This window comes from Anolis sagrei, chromosome Y (genome assembly GCF_037176765.1).
Source record: "Anolis sagrei isolate rAnoSag1 chromosome Y, rAnoSag1.mat, whole genome shotgun sequence".
Taxonomy (NCBI): domain Eukaryota; kingdom Metazoa; phylum Chordata; class Lepidosauria; order Squamata; family Dactyloidae; genus Anolis; species Anolis sagrei.
The window spans coordinates 11,110,164-11,135,654 of record NC_090035.1 but is presented as its reverse complement, the minus strand read 5'-3'; the positions used below and the strand labels follow the sequence as shown (position 1 = coordinate 11,135,654).

At 46.2% G+C, this 25,491-nt stretch overlaps 1 protein-coding gene across 6 annotated transcripts in view; it reads right to left on the bottom strand.

The window, feature by feature from the left end:
• Nucleotides 1-25,491, bottom strand: part of LOC132782131 (myosin phosphatase Rho-interacting protein) — a 208,197-nt gene that overhangs the window by 95,688 nt on the left and 87,018 nt on the right. For all 6 annotated transcript variants that reach the window (XM_067461785.1, XM_067461784.1, XM_067461786.1 and 3 more), the window contains exon 4: nucleotides 3,206-3,357. In XM_067461785.1, the coding sequence (XP_067317886.1) occupies nucleotides 3,206-3,357 (152 nt within the window). The remainder of the gene's footprint in view (nucleotides 1-3,205; nucleotides 3,358-25,491) is intronic.

The window sequence follows — 25,491 nt, the reverse complement described above, 5'->3', positions numbered from 1 at the left end:
GAGAAACAACATTGAGGAATGCACCACGCTAAGACATTGGTTGTCAAATCATACACCGCATTCATGTGTCACAGAGAGTTCTTAGTGCTTGCGCATTAAAGTAGAAAACAAAATGCTCTTTGGAAGAGAGCACCTCCGAATGGGAACCTTGCTTGCCATGTTTTCCTTTGATCACAAAATCAGCTTCTAAATCTGTCCATTTATATGTGTAACACTGAGAACAGCGGTTCTCAACATGGGGGTTGCGACTCCTAGAAGGATCAATCTGCAATTTGTGAGGGGTTGTGCCATACCACCTGGTGGCGCATTGGGTTAAACCCCTGTGCCGGCAGGACTGAAGACCGACAGGTTGCACGTTCGAATCTGGGGAGAGGCGAATGAGCTCCCTCTATCAGCTCCAGCTCCTCATGCGGGGACATGAGAGAAGCCTCCCACAAGGATGATAAAACATCAAATCATCCGGGCGTCCCCTGGACAACGTCCTTGCAGACAGCCAATTCTCTCACACCAGAAGCGACTTGCAGTTTCTCAAGTCGCTCCTGACATGACAAAAACAAAAAGAAAACCCACCTCCTTCAGCCCTGCCTCCCCGGTATGTCTGCCTTCCTTTCTCCCACAGAGTGCTGCCATTATTTACTCGTTACCCTCCTCTGTCTCCTTGTCGCTTCTAAACCCAGCTGGGCCAACCGTGCATATGTGTCTTTCAGAGGGAGGTGCAGTCTTCCAGGACACCTAGGGTCACTCTCTCTTGCAGACCAGGCGCCGCCTTCCTGTGCCTCGCCTCCTCTCCTTCCCCCCACCAACCCATGGGGTTGCCAAAGTGAGAGGGCATCATGGATGGTGCCCCCTGCATGCTCTCCATGATGCCCTCTTCCTTCGGCAACATCATGGATGGATGCGGGAGAGGGAGCGAGAGGGAAGGCAGCAATGCCCCAGCATGTAGTGTGGACCGCTCCTGCCACCGTGCCTGTCACCTCCTGCTACCGCCTTCTCCTCTGCTGCTGTCATTTTTATTGCCGGTGTCACCATGAGGCTGGGAGATGTGGTGGAAGGAGGCACGGCAGACCTGGAGACCCAGTACTTGGACATACGGGGCAAGAAGGGCGTGATATAAATAAATACATAAATTTAATATTTATGGTTGGGGGTCACCACAACATGAGGAACTGTATTAAGGGATTGTGGAGCAGGTGGCTGAGTGTCCGCTGCATTAAGATCACTCTGACCAAAAGTTCATGAGTTTGAAGCCAGCCTGGGTTGGAGTGGGTTTCCAACCAATTGTGTGTAGCCTGTTGTCAACCTTTGCAACCCGAAAGACAGTTGCATCTGTCAAGTAGGAAAATTAGGCACCACCTTAAAGTGTGGGGAGGCTAAATTAGCTAATTTATGAGGCCATAAAAAAGACTCCAGCAAGCACTCCAGCAAAAAGCATGCAGGGAATGCGGAAGTACTTCATCAGTGTCGCAGATGGACGATGAAAGCGACAGCTCCCCTTGTGGCCAGAAATTTAAATAGCCTCTGTCTATGTCTGTATATGTTGTATGTCAAAATTGGCATTGAATGTTTGCCATATATGTGTATGAGTCCCCTGTGGGGTGTGAAGGGCAAATATAAAAGCTGTAAATAATAAATAAAATAATAAATAAATAAGGGGTTGCAGATTTTGAAAGGTTGGGAACCAGTGGCTTAGCAGATACCTAGACACCTCTTTACCACACTACTGAAAGAACATACTTATTGAACCACTTTGAATGGCACCCTATGGCTATCTCCCGGTCTTACATGCAGAACATTTTCAAGGTTAGAGTGAAGAACTTTCCAATATTGTTTTTGACACAGTGAGTCCTCAGAATTCTTCACTCTACACAAATTTTGAAAAAGCCACCACAGTGAGGAGGAAAACGGCAAGGAAGTTGATGAAATGGAGGCTGAGGCCAGAAAGGTAGAAACCTGGATTTCCCCGCAGGCCATGCTCACAACTGGGCAGGGGAGCTGCGAGAGGGAGGCGGAGGCACAAGGGAATCCGGCTGAACAGGTCGGAGCCGATTCTGCAGCATGGCTTGGCTCCCCACCTCTCTCACTTTTGATTCCTCCCGATTTTGACACCTCAATATTTCAAGTTGTACAGGTTCTTAAAAAGGCAAAAGCAACAAAGGGCAGGCAATGCAACTGGAAGTGAATTAAAACCCAAAACCCTGCAGACTTAGGGCATGTGGCTGGATAAGCTCAATTTGATTGTATTGTCGAAGGCTTTCATGGCTGGAATCACTAGGTTCTTGTGGGTTTTTTTCAGGCTATAGGGCCATGTTCTAGAGGCATTTCTCCTGACGTTTCGCCTGCATCTATGGCAAGCATCCTCAGAGGTAGTGAGGTCTGTTGGAATTAGGACAGTGGGTTTATATATCTGTGGAATGACTGGGGTGGGGCAAAGAGCTCTTCTCTGCTGGAGCTAGGTGTGAATGCTTCAACTGACCACCTTCATTAGCATTTGAAGGCCTGTCTGAGCCTGGGAAAATCTTTTGTTGAGAGGTGTTAAGATGAGTCTGGTTGTTTCCTCTCTGCTGTTTTGCTGTTGTAATTTTAGAGTTTTTTTTAATACTGGTAGCCAGATTTTGTTCATTTTCATGGTCTCTTCCTTTCTGTTGAAATTGTCCACATGCTTGTGGATTTCAATGGCTTCTCTGTGTAGTCTGACATGGTGGTTCAAATGTAGTCAGCCAGGCCTTCAAATGCTAATGAAGGTGGTCATTCCACAGATATATAAACCCACTGTCCTAATTCCAACAGACCTCACTACCTCTGAGGATGCTTGCCATAGATGCAGGTGAAACATCAGGAGAAATGCCTCTAGAACATGGCCCTATAGCCTGAAAAAACCCACAAGAACTCAATTTGATTACTTTCTGACCTGGGTGGAAGCAAAGTGAAAATACTGCCCTCTCGAAAAGATTTCTGACACAGACATCTATGAAATGTTACTCCAGCTCTCTGATGTTTAGCCCTGCAGGTAAACTTTAAGAACTGCATTTTAGGCATCCAAAGCAACGGGCCAAAGGATGAATTTGACCTCAATTCTCTGTGCCCACCTCACAGGGCTTCAACAGCAAAGGGGAAGGACTATGTAAATGTGATTGTGACGCCTAAATGAAAATAAGACTTCGCCTTCCTTTCGTATTGCTCCCTGAAATGCGTCCTGGCCACTCACCCGCTGATGATCTCCTTGTTCTCGGCTCGGATGAAGTGCTCCTTCTCAGGCGTCAAGATGCAAAGGGAGAACTTTTGCCCGGTCCGGCTTTCACCATCCACCACATCCGTGCACTGGTTCATGTTGATGGTGCCCTGTGGGAGGGTGGTGGGCTAGAGAGAGAGGAAAGCAGAGGTGAGAAGCGGAAAACGGGAGGAAAACAATGCATTTGGGGGCGTATAATCAATGGAGGTCAACTGTGACCAGCAGTGCTGCAGAATTTGAAGAGGAACGAATGGAGGGTGAAAGGGAGAAGCGTGCCAAGAGGAAGGCGCGTCAAGCCAACCCTGACCGAGACCGTCTTCCACCTGGAAACCAATGCTCCCACTGTGGAAGAAGATGCAGAGCAAGAATAGGGCTCCAAAGCCACATATGGACCCACAAGAGCACTGGAAGACAATCATCCTTGGAAAACGAGGGATCACCTAAGTAAGTAAGTAATCAATGGAAATCCTGTGGCCTTTCAGATATGGACTGATTGCAACTCCCATCATCCCTCACCAGTGGCCAATCCAGCTAGGGCAGTTGGGAGCTACTACCCAACGAAGTCCAGTGTGGTCCACTCGTCCTTTAGAGCCTGAAGATGAAGCTGCACCATCACAGACCCAACTTCATTTTTTAAATCTTATGTTTTCTTGCCTTTCTCCCAAGGTGACCATTTCATATTGATAAAGAAGTGGACTAGCTGGAAGGGAACTCAAAGGTCCTCTAATCATATTCCATGTCAGCTCATGAACCCACATCTAAGGCATCCCCACTTTCCTCTGTCTGTGAAGGGGAAGAAGTAGACCTGCAGTTTTAAATCAGTGGTTCCCAACCTTTATTTTGACCAGGACCCACTTGACCAGGGACCACTTTTACCAGGACCCACTTAGACCAGGACCGACTTGACCAGGGACCACTTTTACAGGGACCCACTTAGACCAGGACCCACTTGACCAGGGACCACTTGGACCAAGGCCCACTTGACCAAGGCCATCTTGACCAGGGCCCACTTTGACAAGGGACCTCTTTCACCAGGACCCACTTTGACTAGAGCCCACTTAGACCAGGACCCACTTGACCAGGGACCACTTGGACCAAGGCCCACTTGACCAAGACCATCTTGACCAGGGCCCACTTTCACCAGGGCCCACTTTCACCAGGACCCACTTTGACTAGGGCCCACTTAGACCAGGACCCACTTGGACCAAGGCCCACTTGACCAAGGCCATCTTGACCAAGGCCATCTTGACCAGGGCCCACTTTCACCAGGGACCACTTTCACCAGGACCCACTCTGATTAGGGCCCACTTGGACCAGGGCCCACTTTCACCAGGACCCACTTTGACTAGGGCCCACTTTCACCAGGACCCACTTTGACTAGGGCCCACTTAGACCAGGACCCACTTGACCAGGGACCACTTGGACCAAAGCCCACTTGACCAAGGCCATCTTGACCAAGGACCACTTTGACCAGGGACCACTTTCACCAGGACCCACTTTTACAAGGGACCACTTTCACAAGGACCCACTTTGACTAGGGCCCACTTTGACAAGGGGCCACTTTCACCAGGACCCACTTTGAATAGGGCCCACAGGACCCACTTTGAATAGGGCCCACTTTGAAAAGGGACCACTTTCACCAGGACCCACTTTGACTAGGGCCCACTTGGACCAGGACCCACTTGACCAGGGACTACTTGGACCAATGCCCACTTGACCAAGGCCATCTTGACCAGGACCCACTTTGACTAGGGCCATCTTGACCAGGGACCACTCTCCAACATTAGTACCAAAAGGGTCTGGGCTGGTCAGCTCTGTGGAAAGGAGTGGAAATAATATACATTAAATAAATAAAGAGGATGAAGGTTTGTGGACTAGATGTTCGTTCTCGCGGCCCACTGCTGAGCCATGGCCCACAGGATGGGAACCACTGTTTTAAATGAAATGGATATGACCTGTTCTGATGATGAATAAAACTTGTGTACAACCCTGGTGGACTTAAATCCTCAAGGCTCCCTCCTGATAGGGAGATAAGAGCTTAAGAAAAAAAAGCTTTTGGTGAGAAGCCTGCCTACACACAACTGTCATAGAATCATAGAATCAAAGAGTTGGAAGAGACCTCATGGGCCATCCAGTCCAACCCCCTGCCAAGAAGCAGGAATATTGCATTCAAATCATCCCTGACAGATGGCCATCCAGCCTCTGTTTAAAAGCTTCCAAAGAAGGAGCCTCCATCACACTCCAGGGCAGAGAGTTCCACTGCTGAACGGCTCTCTTACGCTAGAAGGTGCAAGCTATGCTTTTTAGGTGCCATGTTAAAAGCATCTCATTCTGCCGACCCTTCTAGTTTTGGCTTCTGAACTTGAGTTGTTCTTAATCCCTCTTTTTAACACTCTTATGTGTCCTATTCTGGCGTTTTTACGCTCTTAGGATAGCCTCCACCACACTCCGGGGCAGAGAGTTCCACTGCTGAACGGCTGTCATCTAAGAAACAACCATTATGTCAGATGTGAGCAACATGTAGCCCCCAAAATGGATTTTGCAGGCTCCAACCCTGTGATTCGCCTGGATTGAATATATAAACTGATAAAGGAAAATATTCGGTTTGTTAACAATTTCCGGGATCCTTGCACTGCGTATATTGATTGGTCCCAGGGCCAAAAACCGGTCTCTGCGCATCTGCCAACAAAACCTCTCCTTGCTGCATGCGATAGGATAGGCAGTCGCTGCCTTGCTATATTTTAAGTGCAGCCCCTGGGAGGGACATATGCACGCATGACGCTTCCAAGCCACCCACTAACCAACTGCACAATCTGTGCAGAATATAAAATACATAAATATAAAATACAATTCCACAGAGTCCAGAAGGCCCAAGTTCTCCCACGCTAGACTGTTTGTAGGGGGAACTAATTGCAAGCAGAAGGCCCAATCTTTGCTTGGCTTTCTGCATCTCTGGCATCCTCCCTTTCTTAAAAACCAGTTTTGGTCCAAAGGGTCAGATGAAGATACCGAAGACACACGGTCAAAAGTGGGGCTGGATGGAGCCACTGTCCGAATTCTCACGATGGGAAAAATGAATGACTATTCCACGAGTAATCTTTGCAAAAGGCCTGGAGGAACAGTAGGACTTGCTTTTTTAACAAATACCAAAACAGGAGCAAGGGAGATGACGACAACGGCGGGCCTTGTCCCTTGCGTTTCAAGCACAGCAATGGCAAGTTCAGCCAGAGGACATTTTCAAAGAGGCTTAAAGCTTACTCAAGGCAGACAGCAAGTCTAAACAGCCAACCAAGAGGTAATCGCAGAGAGGCAGGCTGAGCCCAAGGCAAAACAGGGCCAAAATGGCTCCCTGCCCTGTGAAATTCAGTGAATCCCAATAAGAAGAAGCAACTTACTTATATATCAGGTAAAGGTAAAGGTTGTCCCCTGACATTAAGTCCAGTCATGTCTGACTCTGGGGTGTGGTGCTCATCTCTATTTCTAAGCCGAAGAGCCAGGGTTGTCCATAGACACCTCCAAAGTCATGTGGCCAGCATGACCGCATGGAGCGCCGTTACCTTCCCGCCGGAGCGGTACCTATTGATCTACTCACATTTGCATGTTTTCGAACTGCTAGGTTGGCAGAAGCTAGGGCTGACAGTGGAAGCTCACGCCGCTCCCTGGAATCGAACCTGCGACCTTTTGGTCAACAAGCTCAGCAGCCCAGTGCTTTAACCCACTGCGCCACCAGACCCAGTGGTATTATACGGCTATCCTTCATGTCCAGCCAGCCTGCCCAAGGTGATGTTTACACTGCTGTATTCCAACACCATGAATGGAAACCTTCACCATCCAATTCTACTGTTTTAACTACTTTGTATCCATCTTACATGTATGCTCAAAATCATTTTCATATTCTGTTGTCATGTTGACCATTTGTATGTTTTTATCCACAATGTAATCATTTTACAACGAAGATCTGTTGTAAAATGATTACTGTCAAAACAGTTTAAACAACTGGGTTGTTGTAGGTTTTTTCGGGCTGTATGGCCATGGTCTAGAGGCATTCTCTCCTGATGTTTCGCCTGCACTTTGGCAAGCATCCTCAGAGGTAGTGAGGCCTCACTACCTCTGGGGATGCTTGCCATAGATGCAGGCAAAACATCAGCAGAGAATGCCTCTAGACCATGGCCATACAGCCCGAAAAAACCTACAACAACCCAGTGATTCCGGCCATGAAAGCCTTCGACAATACAGTTAAAACAACAGTATTCCCTATAGTAACCTATGGATGCAAGAGCTGGACTATAAGGAAGGCTGAGTGAAGGCTGTTAAGGTGGACTTGGGAAACACTGGGCCAGGAGATATCACTTAACTAAGCAAATGTAACTAGCTAGCTGATGTACATAGGAGTCTAGTGCCTCGCTCCAGGGAAGTCAGGCTACCCTCTATTCTGCCTTGGTCAGACCACACATGGAATCACACTGTGTCCAGTTCTGGACACCACAATTAAAGGGAGATGTCGACTCTAAGCTGGAATGTGTCCAGAGGAGGGCAACTCAAATGATCAAGGGTCTGGAGAACAAGCCCTATGAGAAGTGGCTACAAGAGCTGGGCATATTCAGCCTGAAGAAGAGAAGGCTGAGAGGCGACATGATGAGGGCCATGTACAAATATGTGAGGGGTAGTCACAGGGAGGAGGGAGCAGGCTTGTTTTCTGCTGCCCTGGAGACTAGGACGCAATGGTACAATGGCTTCAAACGACAGGAAAGGAGATTCCACCTGAAGACGAGGAAGAACTTCCTGACTGTGAGAGCCGTTCAGCAGTGGAACTCTCTGCCTCAGAGTGTGGTGGAGGCTTCTTCTTTGGAGGCTTTTAAACAGAAGCTGGATGGCCATCTGTCAGGGGGTGCTTTGAATGCAATTTTCCTGCTTCTTGGCAGAATGAGGTTGGACTGGATGGCTCATGAGGTCTTCCAACTATGATTTATGATTGCCCTCCTGCACAATCTTTCATAGGCTCCAAGCAACCTTTTGCAGAATATCAAGGTTCCAAGGAATCATGATTGAGAAAATCTATGTATAACTCATTGGAGTGGATTTGCTGGTCAAAGGAGCCTACAAACATACTTCTGTGTGCCTTCCTCAGTATTAGAACAGTCTTTTCTTCACCCAATGTGTAGCTGCTGGCTGCCTAGGTGGACTTGGGAAGAAGATTCGGGCAGAAGACGTCACTGAGTCAAGCATAAGCAAGGAACATATTGATGTATGTAGAAAACTGTATTGTCGAAGGCTTTCATGGCCGGAATCACTGGTTTGTTGTAGGTTTTTTCGGGCTGTATGGCCATGGTCTAGTGCCATGATGGCGAACCTATGACACGTGTGTCAGCACTGACACGCGTAGCCATTTTCGATGACACACAGCCGCATGCGGCCGCATACAGAGAAGATGGGGCCACATCCCAAGGAGGACATTTCATCCTTGGCTCCTACACCAGCATTTTTCTATAATGCCGAGATATATGGTATTATAGAAAAAGTAGGTAAGTTAAATAATTAGTTTTTGGTTTATTAAATACAGTTATATATTACAATAATATATTTTTGTTATTAAACTATAAGTATCATGAAATTATGGGTTTTTTTCTCGAAGTGACATCCAACTCGAGTTATGACCGGTTTTTTGGCGAGTATTGACACACCAAGCTCAAAGGGTTGCCCATCATTGGTCTAGAGGCATTCTCTCCTGACGTTTCGTCTGCATCTATGGCAAGCATCCTCAGAGGTAGTAAGGTCTGTTGGAACTAGGAAAAAGGGTTTATATATCTGTGGAATGACCAGGGTGAGACAAAGGACTGTTGTCTGCTGGAGCTAAGTGTGAATATTTCAACTGACCACCTTGATTAGCATACAATGGGCTGACTGTGCCTGGAGCAAACTTTTGTTGAGAGGTAATTAGTAGGCTTGGGCAATCCATGGTTCTAAATGGTTCTAAAGTACTCACAAAACTAAAGTTCTGGTGGTGAAAACTTCAGAACTCTAACAAAACTCTCAAAATTTCATAATAAATGGCAGTTCCTAATTGGTTCTGTCATTAAAATCACCAATAATGAAATAATAATTAAATTTTGAAAGTTTTGTTAGAGTTCTGAAATTTTCACCACCAGAACTTTAGTTTTGTAAGTACTTTAGAATCATTTAGAACCATGGATTGCCCAAGCCTAGTAATTAGATGTCCCTGCCTGCTTCCTCTCTGCTGTTGTGCTGTTGCAATTTCACACCTAGCTCCAGCAGACAAGAGTCCTTTGTCTCACCCTGGTCATTCCACAGATATATAAACCCCTTTTCCTAGTTCCAACAGACCTCACTACCTCTGAGGATGCTTGCCATAGATGGAGGCGAAACGTCAGGCGAGAATGCCTCTAGACCATGGCCATACAGCCCGAAAAAACCTACAACAACCTATGTAGAAAACTGTTTTTCCCCCTTACACAACCTTTTAAGGAATCTCAAACTACCTCTCGCAGAACCTCAGCGTTCCAAGGAAGCCTGGTTGAGAAATCTTGGAGCATAGTATCGTAACACCTTGGAGTAAGCAATGATGCACACCAATTTTAAAAACTAAGCAAGACCCTACTCTAAAGGATGTTTGCATCTTCATGGGACTGGAATAAGCCAGAAAACGAATAGATTGCTGGGAGAGGGGAAAGGAACGTGTCCATAAAGGTCTCTTCCTCTCTCTCTTCCTCCGTCTTGAGACTCCGTGGAATCCAACACGCTCGTTTTTTGCTCCCAGAAGCCGTTTTGACCTTATATGGGCATTCTCACATGCGGCTGTGATCTGTTTCGTAGCGCGGAGCAACAAGCCCCCTGCTCCATCTTTTATCAGAAGCAGTGAGTGAAGACGGACGGCTTCTTCCCAAATGTGCTTACAAAACTTATTTCCGAAGACTCTGCAATGCTGTTGTTTATCTTTGAGCTATTTTCCGACTTATAACCCATTGCGGAGATTTCTTGGCCTGATTTGTTCATAAGAGGATGGGCATTGCTTCATTCGGAGGCTGAGAGAGTGTGGCTTGCCCAAGTTTGCCCAGTGGGTTTCCATGGCCAAGTGGGGAATTCGAGAGTCAGATTCCAATATTCAAACCATTAAGCCATGCTGGCTTTCTCTTACCTTCTGCGCTACTTAAATCGGGGGATTTCCGGGATAACTTTTCAACCAGTTTTATCAAGTAAACGTAACAGAAACTGATTGGCACAGCTTTTATTTAATCAGGAACATTAATAACATCTCCCTTGTAGTACAGTTTTCTAAACACACCAAATAGGAAACTCTTCTTATGGTCCCTCTGGGATGCAGTCATTGTTTCCTTGAATATAGTGCAGGGATGGGCAAACTTTCTAATTTGAGGACCGGAGCGGGTTGGGTGGGCCGGGAGGAAGGGGTTTCTCCCCAAGCCCCCAACACTTTCCTCCCTTTCTCTTCTCTTTCAGGGACAGTGAAGGAAAGATTTATTTATTATTTATTTATTTATTACTTGCACTTATTAACCGCCGCTCTCAGCCCTAGGGCGACTCGTGGCGGTGTACAAAAACATAGAAAAGACAGTTTACAGTAGGTCAAGACAGCACAACAACATTCTACTACTACATAACAACTACTTATACTAAAAATCCGCTTCGTCTTATCAAGGGGTCATAATCAATCTCATAGTCATAGTCCATTCCGGTCATCATTTCCAATAACATAGCACTCAATTGAAGGCCATCTCGAAAAGCCATGTTTTCAGGCCCTTACGAAAGGCCATGAGGGAGGGCGCCTGTCTAACTTCAGCAGGGAGGGAGTTCCACAGCCGGGGGGCCACCACCGAGAAGGCCCGCTCCCTCGTCCCCGCCAGGCGTGCCTGTGAGGCAGGCGGGACCGAGAGAAGGGCCTCCCCAGATGATCTCAAGGTCCTCGTGGGCTCGTAGGCCGAGATGCGGTCTGCAAGGTATTTTGGGCCGGAACCGTTTAGGGCTTTGTAGGATAACACCAGCACCTTAAATTGGGCCCGGTAGCAGATCGGCAGCCAGTGGAGCTGGGACAACAAGGGCGTTGTATGCTCCCTGCGCCCTGCTCCTGTTAACAACATGGCTGCCGCGCGCTGGACTAGCTGAAGCTTCCGGGCCGTCTTCAAGGGCAGCCCCACGTAGAGAGCGTTGCAGTAGTCGAGGCGGGATGTGACCAAAGCGTGTACCACCGTGGCCAAGTCAGACTTCCCAAGGTACGGGCGCAGCTGGCGCACAAGCCTAAGCTGTGCAAATGCTCCCCTGGTCACCGCTGAAACCTGGGGATCCAGGCTCAGCGATGAATCCAGGGTCACACCCAAGCTGCGAACCTGCGCCTTCAAGGGGAGTGCGACCCCGTCCAGCACAGGCTGTAACCCTATACCCTGTTTGGCCTTGCGACTGACCAGGAGTACCTCTGTCTTGTCTGGATTTAATTTCAGTTTGTTCGCCCTCATCCAGACCGTTACAGCGGCCAGGCACCGGTTCAGGACTTTGACAGCCTCCTTAGTAGCAGGTGGGAAGGAGTGACAGAGTTGGACATCATCTGCGTACAGGTGACACCGCACCCCGAAACTCCGGATGGGAAACATTTGGATCCCAAATGCGCTGGCCTTGGTCAGGATGAGATGATTGCCCCCTGAATAGATTACTGCAACGCACTCTACGTGGGGTTGCCTTTGAAGACTGTTCAGGCTAAACATGCCCAGCTCCTTAAGCCGCTCCTCATAGGGCTTGTTCTCCAGACCTTTTATCATTTTATTCGCTCTCCTCTGGACACATTCCAGAGAGAGATTGACAAGCTGGAATGTGTCCAGAAGAGAGCGACTAAAATGATAAAAGGTCTGGAGAACAAGCCCTATGAGGAACGGCTTAAGGAGCTGGGCATGTTTAGCCTGAAGAAGAGAAGGCTGAGAGGGGATATGATAACCATGTATAAATATGTGAGAGGAAGCCACAGGGAGGAGGGAGCAAGCTTGTTTTCTGCTTCCTTGGAGACTAGGACGCGGAACAATGGCTTCAAACTACAAGAGAGGAGATTCCATCTGAACATGAGGAAGAACTTCCTGACTGTGAGAGCCATTCAGCAGTGGAACTCTCTGCCCCAGAGTGTGGTGGAGGCTCCTTCTTTGGAAGATTTTAAACAGAGGCTGGATGGCCATCTGTCAGGGGTGATTTGAATGCAATATTCCTGCTTCTTGGCACAGGAACCTCCATGACCAACAGAAAATACTCAAGGCCATCCAGTTCAACTCCCTTCACCAGGGCAATAAAACGTAATCAAAGCGCTCCTGAGAAAGAGCCATCCAGCCATAGATATAGATAGATATGATTCACACACACACACACACACGGATATAGTATCATATATTTGAAAGGGACCTCTGAAGAAGGACAATTATATGTTGCATGTTCCAGGGTGGGCAAACCAGACACTCTCCACATCAACATTGACAAAGAAACAGCAAGAAATACTGTTTACCCACAAACATAAAGACATTACATATATTAGAAACCAACACATTCTCATTACTTTACTTTCCAGATCAACAGACTGGGCCACAGCAATGCTTGGCAGGGGAAAGCTAGTACATAATATATCTATATATCTATAGCCATTTTGCAAAATGATTCTCAGCTCCAACTTTTGTCGCTGCCCTTATATACCATGCCATTCACCTTAAAAGTGACCAAGACAGGCCGGCCTGGGAAGGGATTTCATTTCACAAAAACCCAGAGGCAAAATAAATCTGTATTCCCTCAAAGGGCAGACTTGTAAATCAAGTGGAGCAGAGAAAATGACACTATTATTTCATTCAAGCAAGCTCCAAATAAAACTATTCATTACGACAAACACCAATAAAGGGGAGGCGGGTTCAACAACACACACCAACACACACAAGCAAATGCAGGCAGGCATGGAGAGCCCTGTATAATTATACGCTGGGGCAAATCCATCCACACAAAGGGAACTCCAGAAGCATCCAGCGCGGTGAGAATATACTACAATAAGCAGAGCAGGAGAAGCCAGCCCTGTGTTTGATATTGCTGCTCTCGTATATTTTAAAGTAGTTAAAAGGGAAGCCAGAAGCTAGTTACAGATTGAGTGTTCCTTATCTCAAATTCCGAAATCTGAAATATCCCAAAGCTGTCCATGTGGGTGAATGAGATGGTGACACCTTTGCGTTCTTATGGTTCAATGTACTTAATATGACTAAAACCATGGCATAAAAAATTACTTTCAGGCTACACGTGGAAAGTATAAAAAGTAAAGGTAAAGGTTTCCCCTGACATTAAGTCTAGTCATGTCCGACTCTGGGGGGTGGTGCTCATCTCCATTTCTAAGCCAAAGAGCTGGCGTTGTCCGTAGACACCTCCAAGGTCATGTGGCGTGACTGCGTGGAGAGCCGTTACCTTTCTGCCAAGGCGTTACCTATTAATCTACTCACATTTGCATGTTTTTGAACTGCTAGGTTGGCAGAAGCTGGGGCTAACAGCAAGAGCGCACCCTGCTCCTCAGATCCAGCAAGTCCAGCAGCTCAGCGGTTTAACCCACTGTGCCACCAGGGTATATATGAAACATAATTAAATTTCATGTTTAAACGGGGGTCCTCATTGAAATATATTGTATATAATATACATTATATTCCAAAATCTGAAATACAGAAGGCTTCTGCTCCCAAGCATTTCAGAAAAGGGCTACTCAACCTGGAATCCAACCTGTGACAACTCTGTCCCAGAGTTTTCTTGGGAAAACGAGGGTCCTCACTCCAAGATATTGTATTATGTAATATACACTGTATTCCAAAATCTGAAATACAGAAGGCTTCTGCTCCCAAGCATTTCACACCTGGAAGTCCAACATGTGACAACTCTGTCCCAGAGTTTCTTGGCAAGATTTATTAATGAGAGGTTGCCCCTGAGGCTGAAAGAGTGTGACTTGTCCAAGTCACTCAAGTGGGTGTCTGTGGTAGAGATCTAGTCCAAGACTTCCCCAAAGCCTTTGCTTGAAATACTTGTTCAGAAAAGATGTGCCACTGCTTTCTCCAATGATGAAGAGTGCGATTTGTCTAATGTGATGGGAAGTTGCTGCTAACTGTGAAAGAAATAAGGTTGAATACTGGAAAGCCACCTTCATGGCTATCAGCCTCCTCCCACCCTGACCTACAAGAACCACTGCCTGAATATCAAGCAAAAGGTGAGTGCTAGAAATAATATCATACGAAAGCTGACTGGCACAACCTGGGGATCACAACCAGACACAGTGAAGACATCTGCCCTTGCGCTATGCTACTCTGCTGCTGAGTATGCATGCCCAGTGTGGAACACATCTCACCACGCTAAAACAGTGGATGTGGCTCTTAATGAGACATGGGGTGTCTGCGCCCTACACCACTGGAGAAATTACACTGTTTAGCCAGTATTGCACCACCTGACATCCGCCGGGAAGTAGCAGACAATAGTGAAAGCACCAAGGCAGAGACATCTCCAGCTCATCCCCTGTTTGGATATCAGCCGGCACGTCAACGACTTAAATCAAGAAACAGTTTTCAAAGATCTACAGAGACACCCACTGGAACACCTCAGGAAGTGAGAGTCCAAAAGTGGCAGGCTCAAACCCAGAACCTCAATCAATGGCTGATACCAGATGAGAGACTCCCTCCTGATCACACAGAAAACTGGGCGACTTGGAAGGCGCTGAACAGACTGCGCTCTGGCACCACGAGATGCAGAGCCAACCTCAAGAAATGGGGCCACAAAATGGAACCCACGACATGCGAGTGTGGAGAAGAGCAAACTACAGACCACCTGCTGCAATGCAACCTGAGCCCTACTACATGCACAAGGGAGGACCTTCTTGCAGCAACACCAGAGGCACTCCAAGTGGCCAGATACTCGCCAAAGGACATTTAATCAACTACCAAGCTTGCAAACTTTGTGTTTTGTCTGTTTGTTTTGTTAAAAATGTAATACAACTGTCTGGTTGCTCCTGACACAATAAATATATACTTCTGCTCCTTCTATTTTATCAGTTGTATACCAATCTATGCAATGCTTTTGATATGAAATAAATACATTTGTCTAGTAAGTTTCAACCGATAGTATAGCAACAACAGAGCCAACTCATATTGGAAGAAGTTTTGTTATGAAAAGATTTTGTTCCTGAAAATTAACAGTTTCCAAAAATGTTTCTAGAGCTCATGGGAGAAAAGGAAAGGAAAACAAAGGTTGCAACCTTGTGTTGGTTCAGCATACAAAGGACAACAAAGTGTCTCAATTCATGAACATATTTTGCAGAAGTGTTTTTTGTTTACACCAACTTCGCAACAAAGAGACTGACATAGGTTTTGTTGTACAATTTCTTCTTTTCCCAACTGGGAGAAGCAGAAAGTTATCCTCCTTTTTCAATCTTTGGGAGTTTGAGTACCTTTGACGCTCCAAGGTTTTCTGGCTTGCCATCTTCTGCCTCCCACTTCTGCGCTTTAGCAGCCCAAATACAGATCCATAGATTGCAAGGCTGTCTGGGCACCACTCCATCTATCACCCTCGATTCAGTATTTTCCTAAACTTCCTGCCTTCCATTCCTTTTCTCACATTGCCAAAACTTAACCAGGTTCTCTCTGTGTTGTTGAAGGCTTTCATGGCCTGAATCACTGGGTTGCTGTGAGTTTTCCAGGCTGTATGGCCATGTTCCAGAAGCATTCTCTCCTAATGTTTCGCCCACATCTATAGCAGGCATCCTCAGAGGTTGTGAGGTCTATAGATGCCTGCTATAGATGTGGGCGAAACGTCAGGAGAGAATGCTTCTGGAACATGATCATACAGCCCGGAAAACTCACAGCAATCCAGGTTTTCTCCGTTGGAAGTAAAAAGGGAATTGTGGAAGACTAATTCAGATCAACACTAGTCATCCCAAGTGTAGAAGCAAGATGTGTTTGATATTGAAGCTTAAGAAGTAGGGGGGAAATTGAAGCATAATGTAAAAATAAACCACGTGTAGTACACGTTTGATCAGCCCACACACTGCTTTGCCAGAGAAAGAATATATGCCACGCAAATGAACAGTAAAGAACAAGTAGTTCACCTCTTCATAGTTCAGAACAACATATGTACAATGAGGTCAGTTGCATCAACTCACATAATGTCCTTTTATGAGAGATTTAAAATGGTATTTATTTGTCCACTAGCTTGGGGACCTGGCGCTGCCTGGGTTATTTGAGAAAGGCATTGTGTGGCAAAGGTGTTCTTTATCAGTTATCAGTTAGTGAAGGTACTGCGAATCCCATTCTGCAGTCTTTGTTGGGGGCCGCAGAGTTCTGTGGGAACCGAAGGGTTGGAAAGTACTACACATCCCATCATTCATTGTCTGTCCTTCCCCAAACCTCACCAGGAACTAAAGGGGGTCATGGGTGTTATGTGTGCCAAGTGTGGTCTTGATCAGTCATCGGATGAGGGTTGCAGCGGTCTCAGGAAGTGAGTAGAGATACTTGAAGTCCCATTATCCATGGTCCGCCCTCTCCAAACCGCAGCAGGAAGTAGATTAGGTCATAGGGGCTCTGTGTGCCAAGTTTGGTCTTTATCGGTTTTTGTTGGGGGCTACAGTGGTCTGTGGGAGCTGAAGGGGTTGAAAGTACTACAAATCCATCATCCTTTGTCCATCCTCCCCCATACCTCACCAGGACGTACAGGGGGTCATGGGGGTTATGTGTGCCAAGTTTGGTCCAGGTCCGTCACTCGTGCAAGTCTCTGTGGCCTGTGAAAGTGAGAGCCAATCGGAAAGCTGCCACATACACTTCTGCCCTCCGCATACATACATACATACAAACATTCACTTTTATTATAGATATAGATGTGGATAAACCCCTTCAGCAGCTCAAAGAAGCGAGAGCACACTCCAGACACTATCTCTCTCTGCTTCTCTCTGCTGCTCCAAGCACCTGCATAGCTGAAGCCTGAACAAAAATGTAACAGTGTCCAAAAGTTCCAGGCTCAGCCTGCTCCTTAGGCTCCATGCATCTTATTTTACAGTTAAAACACACTCACTTGCTCACTGATTTCTTACATGCTCCAACAAAAATGTCACGCTAAGAGTGCTGGACTATTTTTGAGATGCAGCCATGAAAATCAAACGTGTGAGCCTGGGCCAAGCCTCTCTTCTTTAGCCCAGCCCACCTCACAAGGCAGTAATAAGTGCCATTCTTACGACATATAAAAGTAGAACATTGACTTGAACCAGCTGGAGAAGAAGTGGGATATTAACGTGACTAATAAATAACCTACCCACTTCTCCAAATAAAACCAAAGGGCACTGTACTATGATACCTGACGGTACAAAAGCTTATATGACAAATCCTTTGCCTCAGTCAATCTGAAAGGTGCTACAAAATGCTTTTCTATGCTGGTATAACATTACTAAGTCTTTGAATGGAAACGAATTAAGTATTGGCAAACAAACTAGTCCAATGTGGGCTAGGCAAAACTACGGTGAGGTGGATCTGTAATTGGTTAAATGGACGAACCCAGAGGGTGATTCTCACCAATGCTTCCTCTTCATCCTGGAAAGAAGTGACGAGCGGAGTGCCATCAGTAGGGTTCCCCCCTGGGCCCGGTCCTGTTCAACATCTTTATTAATGACTTAGATGAAGGGCTAGAAGGCATGATCATCAAGTTTGCAGACGACACCAAATTGGGAGGGATAGCCAATACTCCAGAAGACAGGAGCAGGATTCAAAATGATTTTGGCAGATTAGAGAGATGGGCCAAAACTAACAAAATGAAGTTCAACAGGGACAAATGCAAGATACTCCACTTTGGCAGGAAAAATGAAATGCAAAGATACAGAATGGGGGACAATGCCTGGCTCGAGAGCAGTACGTGTGGAAAAAATCTTGGAGTCCATGAGCCAACAATGTGATGTGGCAGCAAAAAAAGCCAATGGGATTTTGGCCTGCATCAATAGGAGCCTAGTGTCTAGATCTAGGGAAGTCATGCTCCCCATGCTCTATTCCGCTTTGGTTAGACCACACCTGGAATATTGTGTCCAATTCTGGGCACACAATTCGGGGGGAGATATTGACAAGCTGGAATGTGTCCAGAGGAAGGTGACTAAAATGATCAAGGGTCTGGAGAACAAGCCCTATGAGGAGCGGCTTAAGGAGCTGCACATGTTTAGCCTGTAGAAGAGAAGGCTGAGAGGAGATATGATAGCCATGTATAAATATGTGAGAGGAAGATACAGGGAGGAGGGAGCAAGCTTGTTTTCTGCTTCCTTGGAGACTAGGATGCGGAACAATGGCTTCAAACTACAAGAAAGGAGATTCCATCTGAACATGAGGAAGAACTTCCTGACTGTGAGAGCCGTTCAGCAGTGGAACTCTCTGCCCCGGAGTGTGGTGGAGGCTCCTTCTTTGGAAGCTTTTAAACAGAGGCTGGATGGCCATCTGTCAGGGGTGATTTAAATGCAATATTCCTGCTTCTTGGCAGAATGGGGTTGTACTGGATGGCCCATGAGGTCTCTTCCAACTCTTTGAGTCTATAATTCTATGTTTGCACACTTGGAAAATACTAGTGAATGGCTAGAGACCCAGAGACTAACCCCAGAGTCAGTCACTGGAGGAAGAATATAAGGTTGACGATCGGTATCCATGGGTTCTGCGTACATAGATTCAAGCAACCATGGCTTGGAAACACCTGGAAAAAGTTCCAAAAGGGAAAAGCCATGAGATATCATCGAAAACCACTGAGAGAAGATGCACCAGGACTTAAAAGACTGCCTGTATTTTATGGACAGCCTTGTGATTCCCCAAGGTTTCAAGCTGACTCCTCAGCAGCTTGCAGGCACAAAGTGAAGAATGGGACCAAGCAGCCAAAATCAGGCTGGAAAGCTCATTAATCCCGACACTCCGCCTCCTTATGAGAAATCCAGCATTTCCGGCTTGGCTTGGGATCCTCAGGCAGACAATCGTGCGCAGGATGTTTCCCAACCTCCGTCCAGCTGGAACCGGAGAGAGCGGAGGGGCTGCAGATTCAACACAAGGGCCCTTGTCTTTCGAGGCAGGAAGAGGACAAAGGCCGGGGCCTGGCGGTCCCTTTCCAATGGACAGGCAATGGTGTCAGGCCTTATTTTCAGCCCAGTTCGGCTGCACATTGCAGAAGCACTTGAGGCTCCACCAGGTCATCAGAAAGGAAGAAAGGGCTTGCCAGGAGAGGAAGGGAGTGGCCCAGAGTCACACAAAGAGGATTAAAAGGCTGGATCCTCTAGAAAGGAAGAGCCATCCCCTCTGCGAGATCCCAAGGGGGTGTTTTTAAATGAGATTAGTGGCCTAGAAAGAGGAAAAAGTTTATATATCCACAGATATATAAACCCCTTTTTTCCCAGTTCCAGCAGACCTCACCTCTGAGGATGCTTGCCATAGATGCAGGCGAAACGTCAGGAGAAATGCCTCTAGAACATGCCCATATAGCCCGAAAAAACCCACAAGAACTGAGGAAAAAGTTTGTCTCCTGGGCCTTTGGGTATGCTTTACACCGGATATTGTGCCAAAGATGCAGGTATGGGTGGGACGAAAGCACTGACATTTGCCATTTAGGAACAGTAGTTAAATCTAGAGCTGCCAAATTTATCTCCTGTCCCAATGCAGTTTTACGGAGATGAAAATAGAGTCCTACTGATGCAGCAAGCAAGTTATTTATTTATCGTGTCAAAAGCAAACCAAGGGTACAGTTAAAATGCATTTTAAAAACACAAGGTTTTTTTGAGGATGCTTGCCATAGATGCAGGCGAAACGTCAGGAGAAATGCCTCTAGAACATGGCCTTATAGCCCGAAAAAACCCACAAGAACCTAGTGATTCCAGCCATGAAAGCCTTCGACAATACAAAGTTTAAAAACTTGGCATTAGGTTGTTGTAGGTTTTTTCAGGCTATATGGCCATGGTCTAGAGGCATTCTCTCCCGACGTTTCTCCTGCATCTATGGCAAGCATCCTCAGAGGTAGTGAGGTCTGTTGGAACTAGGAAAAAGGGTTTATATATCTGTGGAATGACCAAGGTGAGACAAAGGACTCTTGTCTGCTGGAGCTAGGTGTGAATGTTTCAACTGCACTTCTTGTCTGCTGGAGCTAGGTGTGAATGTTTCAACTGTACAGCACAACAACAGAGAGGAAACAAACAAGGACATCTAATCACCTCCCAACAAAAGTTTACTCCAGGCACTGTCACCTATATATGCTATAGACTTCTGACTGTGTGCAGTTTGGTGTTTTGCAGCAAGGTGAATCTACTCTGAGGTGCAGCACTTTGACCAGGAGCTGTTCACTTAGAGTGCCTCTGGTGTTGCTATAAGGAGGTCCTCCTTATAGTAATGCTCCAGTGGGATTCCTTCCCAGGTAATCCTCGGAGCTCAAGATGCTTGCCTGTTCTTAACAGGGAAAGCACACGTCTGCAATTTAGATGGATTAGGAATCAGCTGGTTTTCCCTGTAATAGACACTAAGAGCACCTAGAGCAGTGTTTCTCAACCTGGGGGTCGGGACCCCTGGGGGGGTCGTGAGGGGGATGTCAGAGGGGTCGCCAAAGACCATAAGAAAACACAGTATTTTCTGTTGGTCATGGGGGTTCTGTGTGGGAAATTTGGAACAATTATATCGTTGGTGGGGTTCAGAATACTCTTTGATTGTAGGTGAACTATAATTCCCAGCACCTACAAATCCTAAATTTCAAGGTCTAGTTTCTCCAAACTCCACCAGTGTTCACATTTGAACATACTGAGTATATGTGCCAAGTTTGGTCCAGATCCATCATTGTTTGAGTCCACAGTGCTCTCTGGATGTAGGTGAACTACAACTCCAAAACCAAAGGACACTGCCCACCAAACTCTTCCAGTATTTTCTGTTGGTCGTAAGAGTTCTGTGTCCCAAGTTTGCTTCAATTCCATTGTTGGTGGAATTCAGAATGCTCTTTGATTGTAGGTGAACTGTAAACCCAGCAACTACAATTCCCACATGACAAAATCAATCCCTTCCCAACCCCAGAAGTATTCAGATTTGGGCATATCAGAACAGAACCAAACATGACCAACAAAAATGCTGGAAGGGTTTGGTGGGCATTGACCTTGAGTTTGGGAGTTGTACTTCACCTACATCAAGAGAGCATTGTGATCTCAAACAATGATAGATCTGGACCAAACTTGGCACGAATACTCCATATGCCCAAATCTGAATACTTGTGGGGTTGGGAAGGGATTGATTTTGTCATGTGGGAATTGGTCCAGTGAATGGAAATACATTCTGCATATTAGATATTTACATTATGATTCATAACAGTAACAAAATTACAGTGTGAAGTTGTTGTGACCCCCAACCATAATTTTATGGTTGGGGGTCGCCACAACATGAGGAACTATATTAAGGGGTCATGACATTAGGAAGGTTGAGAAACACTGACCTAGAGCTTTGGAGGCCTCTGTTCAACCATTTCAAAGCATGCAAGTGATTTTGCAAGATTGTACATAGGATTTATGGGAATGCAGACACATTCTGCCCGGTCTAAACAGTATTTCTCCAAAGCCTGCCTTCTTGCCCCCCACCTCTGTCAGCACTGTTACGGCACCATGTTTATTCCCCCAATTCACAAGGATTACAAGACTCCATGCAGCTCTCCATCCCCAAAGTTTATTTTGGAGAGAAGCAAGAGGTGCAAGAGACTCCTCTGTTTTTCCTCCCTGCTCTTCCAAGCCAAGGGCTCCATTTTAGCCACAATCTGGAAGGAGGGTTCTGCAGGCACGCTTGGCCGGTTGGGAAAGAAAAAGAGCATGCGCGCAGGCAGGCAGGAAGGCTAGCTGCTGGACAAACAAGGCAATGGGCCAAGGAAGAAGAATGAAGATGAGCAAATTGGCGCTCCATTCATCTGTGCAAGCTTGTGCCAGACTCAACATGTAGTAAACACACACAACAGAAGAAGAAGAAGAAAGGTTGGAGAATATCACAGGCAACCTGGCGTGGGGATGTTTGTTTATTTCACTAGTCAATAAAATCATGCTGGGAAAAGAATTGCTTTAATTATACTTTTTTGCCAGGAAAACACAGCACCTTCAAGGAAAAAAATAATTAAGAGGATAAACTACGGCACGCACCAGCTTGCTGTCTACGTGAAATAGGTTTACTTCATTATACGTTCTAAAAATACGCCCTAAAAGGAATGGACAACCTGGGCTTCTCTTGTTCCAATATAGTTCTGTGACATTTCCAATCTAAACAGCACATGTTTATTAAATCCATTGTTTATATGTGGGCACCTTATGGTTTGTAGACAAATGTAGACTCTGCAAATAATGAATTACATCCTCAGCTGCTGCAAGAAGATTGTGCAGATGGACTACAAGCAGAGGCATAACACAGTTGCTCAGATAATCTACTGGAACTTGTGCCACAAATACCATCTGCCTGTGACAAAAAACTGGTGGGATCACAAGCTGGAAAAAAGTTACACAAAATGAACACATCAAACTACTCTGGGACTTCCAAATTCAGACTGACATAGTTTTGGAGCACAATATTCCTAACCTTACAATTGTGGGGGGGACGGGGGGGGGGGGGACTAAGTATAGATCATAAGGTTGCAATCCCAGATAACAGCAGAATTGACAAGAAGCAATCAAAGAGCATTCTGAACTCCACCAACAATGGAATTGAACCAAACTTGGCACACAGAACTCTCATAACCAACAGAAAATACTGGAAAGGTCTGTTGAGCATTGACCTCCAGTTTTGGACCTGGACCAAACTTGTCACAAATACTCAATAGTGACCTCACTACCTCTGAGGATGCTTGCCATAGATGCAGGCGAAACGTCAGGAGAAAATGCCTCTAGACCATGGCCATATAGCCAGAAAAAACCTACAAAACCCAGTGATTCCGGCCATGAAAGCCTTCGACAATATAATACTCAATATGCCCAAATGTGAACACTCGTGGAGTTTGGGGCAAAAATACTCGACATTTGGGAGTTGTAGTTGATGCTATTTGTAGCTCACCTACAATCAAAGACATTCTGAACCCCACCAACGATAGAATTGAGCCAAACTTCACATATAGAGAAGCAACTAGAAAAACTGACATGATACGAGACTGAACTGCAAAGACTCTGGCACAAGCCAGTCAAGGTGATCCCAGTGGTGACTGGCACACTGGGTGCAGTGCTTGACGACCTTGGCCGGCACTTAAAAACAATTTATTTATTTATTTATCAATTTTGTATGCCGCTACTCCCCGAAGGCTCGGAGCGGTTCACAATATACACAAGTAATACATAACATTTAAAATCAAGGAAGAATTCAATCAGCAAGGTTCAAATGCCAGCCTGAATAAATAAGTTTTACAAGCTCTATGAAAAGATAGTAAATCTCAGAGAGCTGACAAAATTACCACCTGTCAGCTGCAAAAGGCCACCTTGCCTGGATCTGCACACATTATTTGCCGATACATCACATAGTCCTAGACATTTGGGAAGTGTCCGACGTGAGATCCAATACAACAGCCAGCATAGTGATCTTGTTTGCTGTGTACTAATCTTGTTGTGTATCAAATAATAGTAATAGTAATAATTTCAAGTTGCCTAATAACTTAAGATGACCCAATGCATTTCATAGGGATTTCTTCATGAAGGAAGAGTCAAAGGTCGTTTTGCCAGTTCTTTCCTCTGAAATACAGCCTCCAGCACTTGGAATCCATTGGTGGTCTGCCATCCAAGTACTAACCAGGGCTGGCCCGGCTTAATTTCTGAGGTCCAAGGGAACTAATGCCTTAAGGAAACTTGGGCTGCAGATATACTCAATGAATGCTACTTTATTGATAAAGAGCTGCTGTTTGAGCACAGCTCCCAACAAAGGCCGTTGGGAAGTATAGTCCAGCAACATCTTGAAGACCCCATGACGCTACCATCATCCCAATAGAGCTGCCTGTCTCCTGCATTGAACCAACAGCATGACTATTGATTAAAGTTGGGAGAATGGCAAACCTTTTCTGCAAAAATGCAATGGGGAAAAAAGCAAAAGCAAGGAGGACATTCTGTCTAAGAATTTTCAGTGTAACAATGAAGACCAAGGTCCAAACACTTAGAGGGGGTAGGGACACATCTCCCTTTCCCCCCTTTTGAGGGGTGGGTATGGCCTTGGAAAGCCCTTTCCTCCCTTCCCTCTCCTCTCTCCTGGGAGCTGCCAAAGGCCCAAAGGGGAAAGCAAGGGAGAGGAAGGAGCTATCTTTACTCCTTGCCTCCCATTACCGACTTCTTTTCCCATTCAATGTGGGAATCAAACTCTTCCCGGAGGCCTTTTGGCCTCTCTGGGTCCGCAGAGGCCTCCCAAGCCTGTGGGAAGCCCACAACCTCAGATCCTGCCTTCAGGCGACGCTGTTTTCCATTTTCTCCCCTCTTCAGGCATCTGAGCATTTGGATGCGAGAGCCAAGCGCCTCCCCAAGCCCCTAAAAAACTCCCTCTCCGCCCCTTCCCTCCCCATTTTGTTTGGAAGAGCTGGATGTCTGCCTAATTGAGCCTCGTATTCTCACTTTTCCAGCCAAGCTCTGCTTCTTGCCCCACTTTTTGGGCAAACGGACCTTACAACGTTCCTGCACCCCACAATTGGGGTGGTTTTCTCCCTATCCCCCTCCCACAAAACCCCCTATATATACAGGCCATTTCCTATCTAAAATGCACAAACCGGGTGTCTGGAAAACAAAGCTCAGAGAGGAACAATAATTTCGGGGCAGGCAAGAGACAGGAAAGGAAGTTGCTAAGAGACCATTCGTTTCGGGAATGGCAGTAAAAATAGCAGCAGTAAAGACAGAGGCCCCAGTCGAGGCTCTGAATCTGCGCTTGGGACGAGAGGTTCATTTTATAGTATTTTATTAACTTTGCCCAGTCACCTGTGGTAAGGAAAGAGTAATCATCAGGCAACCAAGAGGGGGTGCTTGAAAAGTTTCTCTCAAGGTTGCAATGGCAAGTCAACTGTCTTGTGGACTAGCAAGTTTGGTAAAATGTCTTGGTAAGGCTAAACTTTGAAAACCAAGCCCATTTTTTGCTTTGGAGACAGCTTTGAGGGCCTTAAAAACTGGGTCACGGATTGAGCACTGGATTTGGATTCTGCAGGATCACGGTTCAAATCTCCATGTAGACACTGGATAAGGCACTCTCTCTCTAAGCCTCAGACAACTCTCTCTAAGCCTCAAACAAGAATAGAGTCAT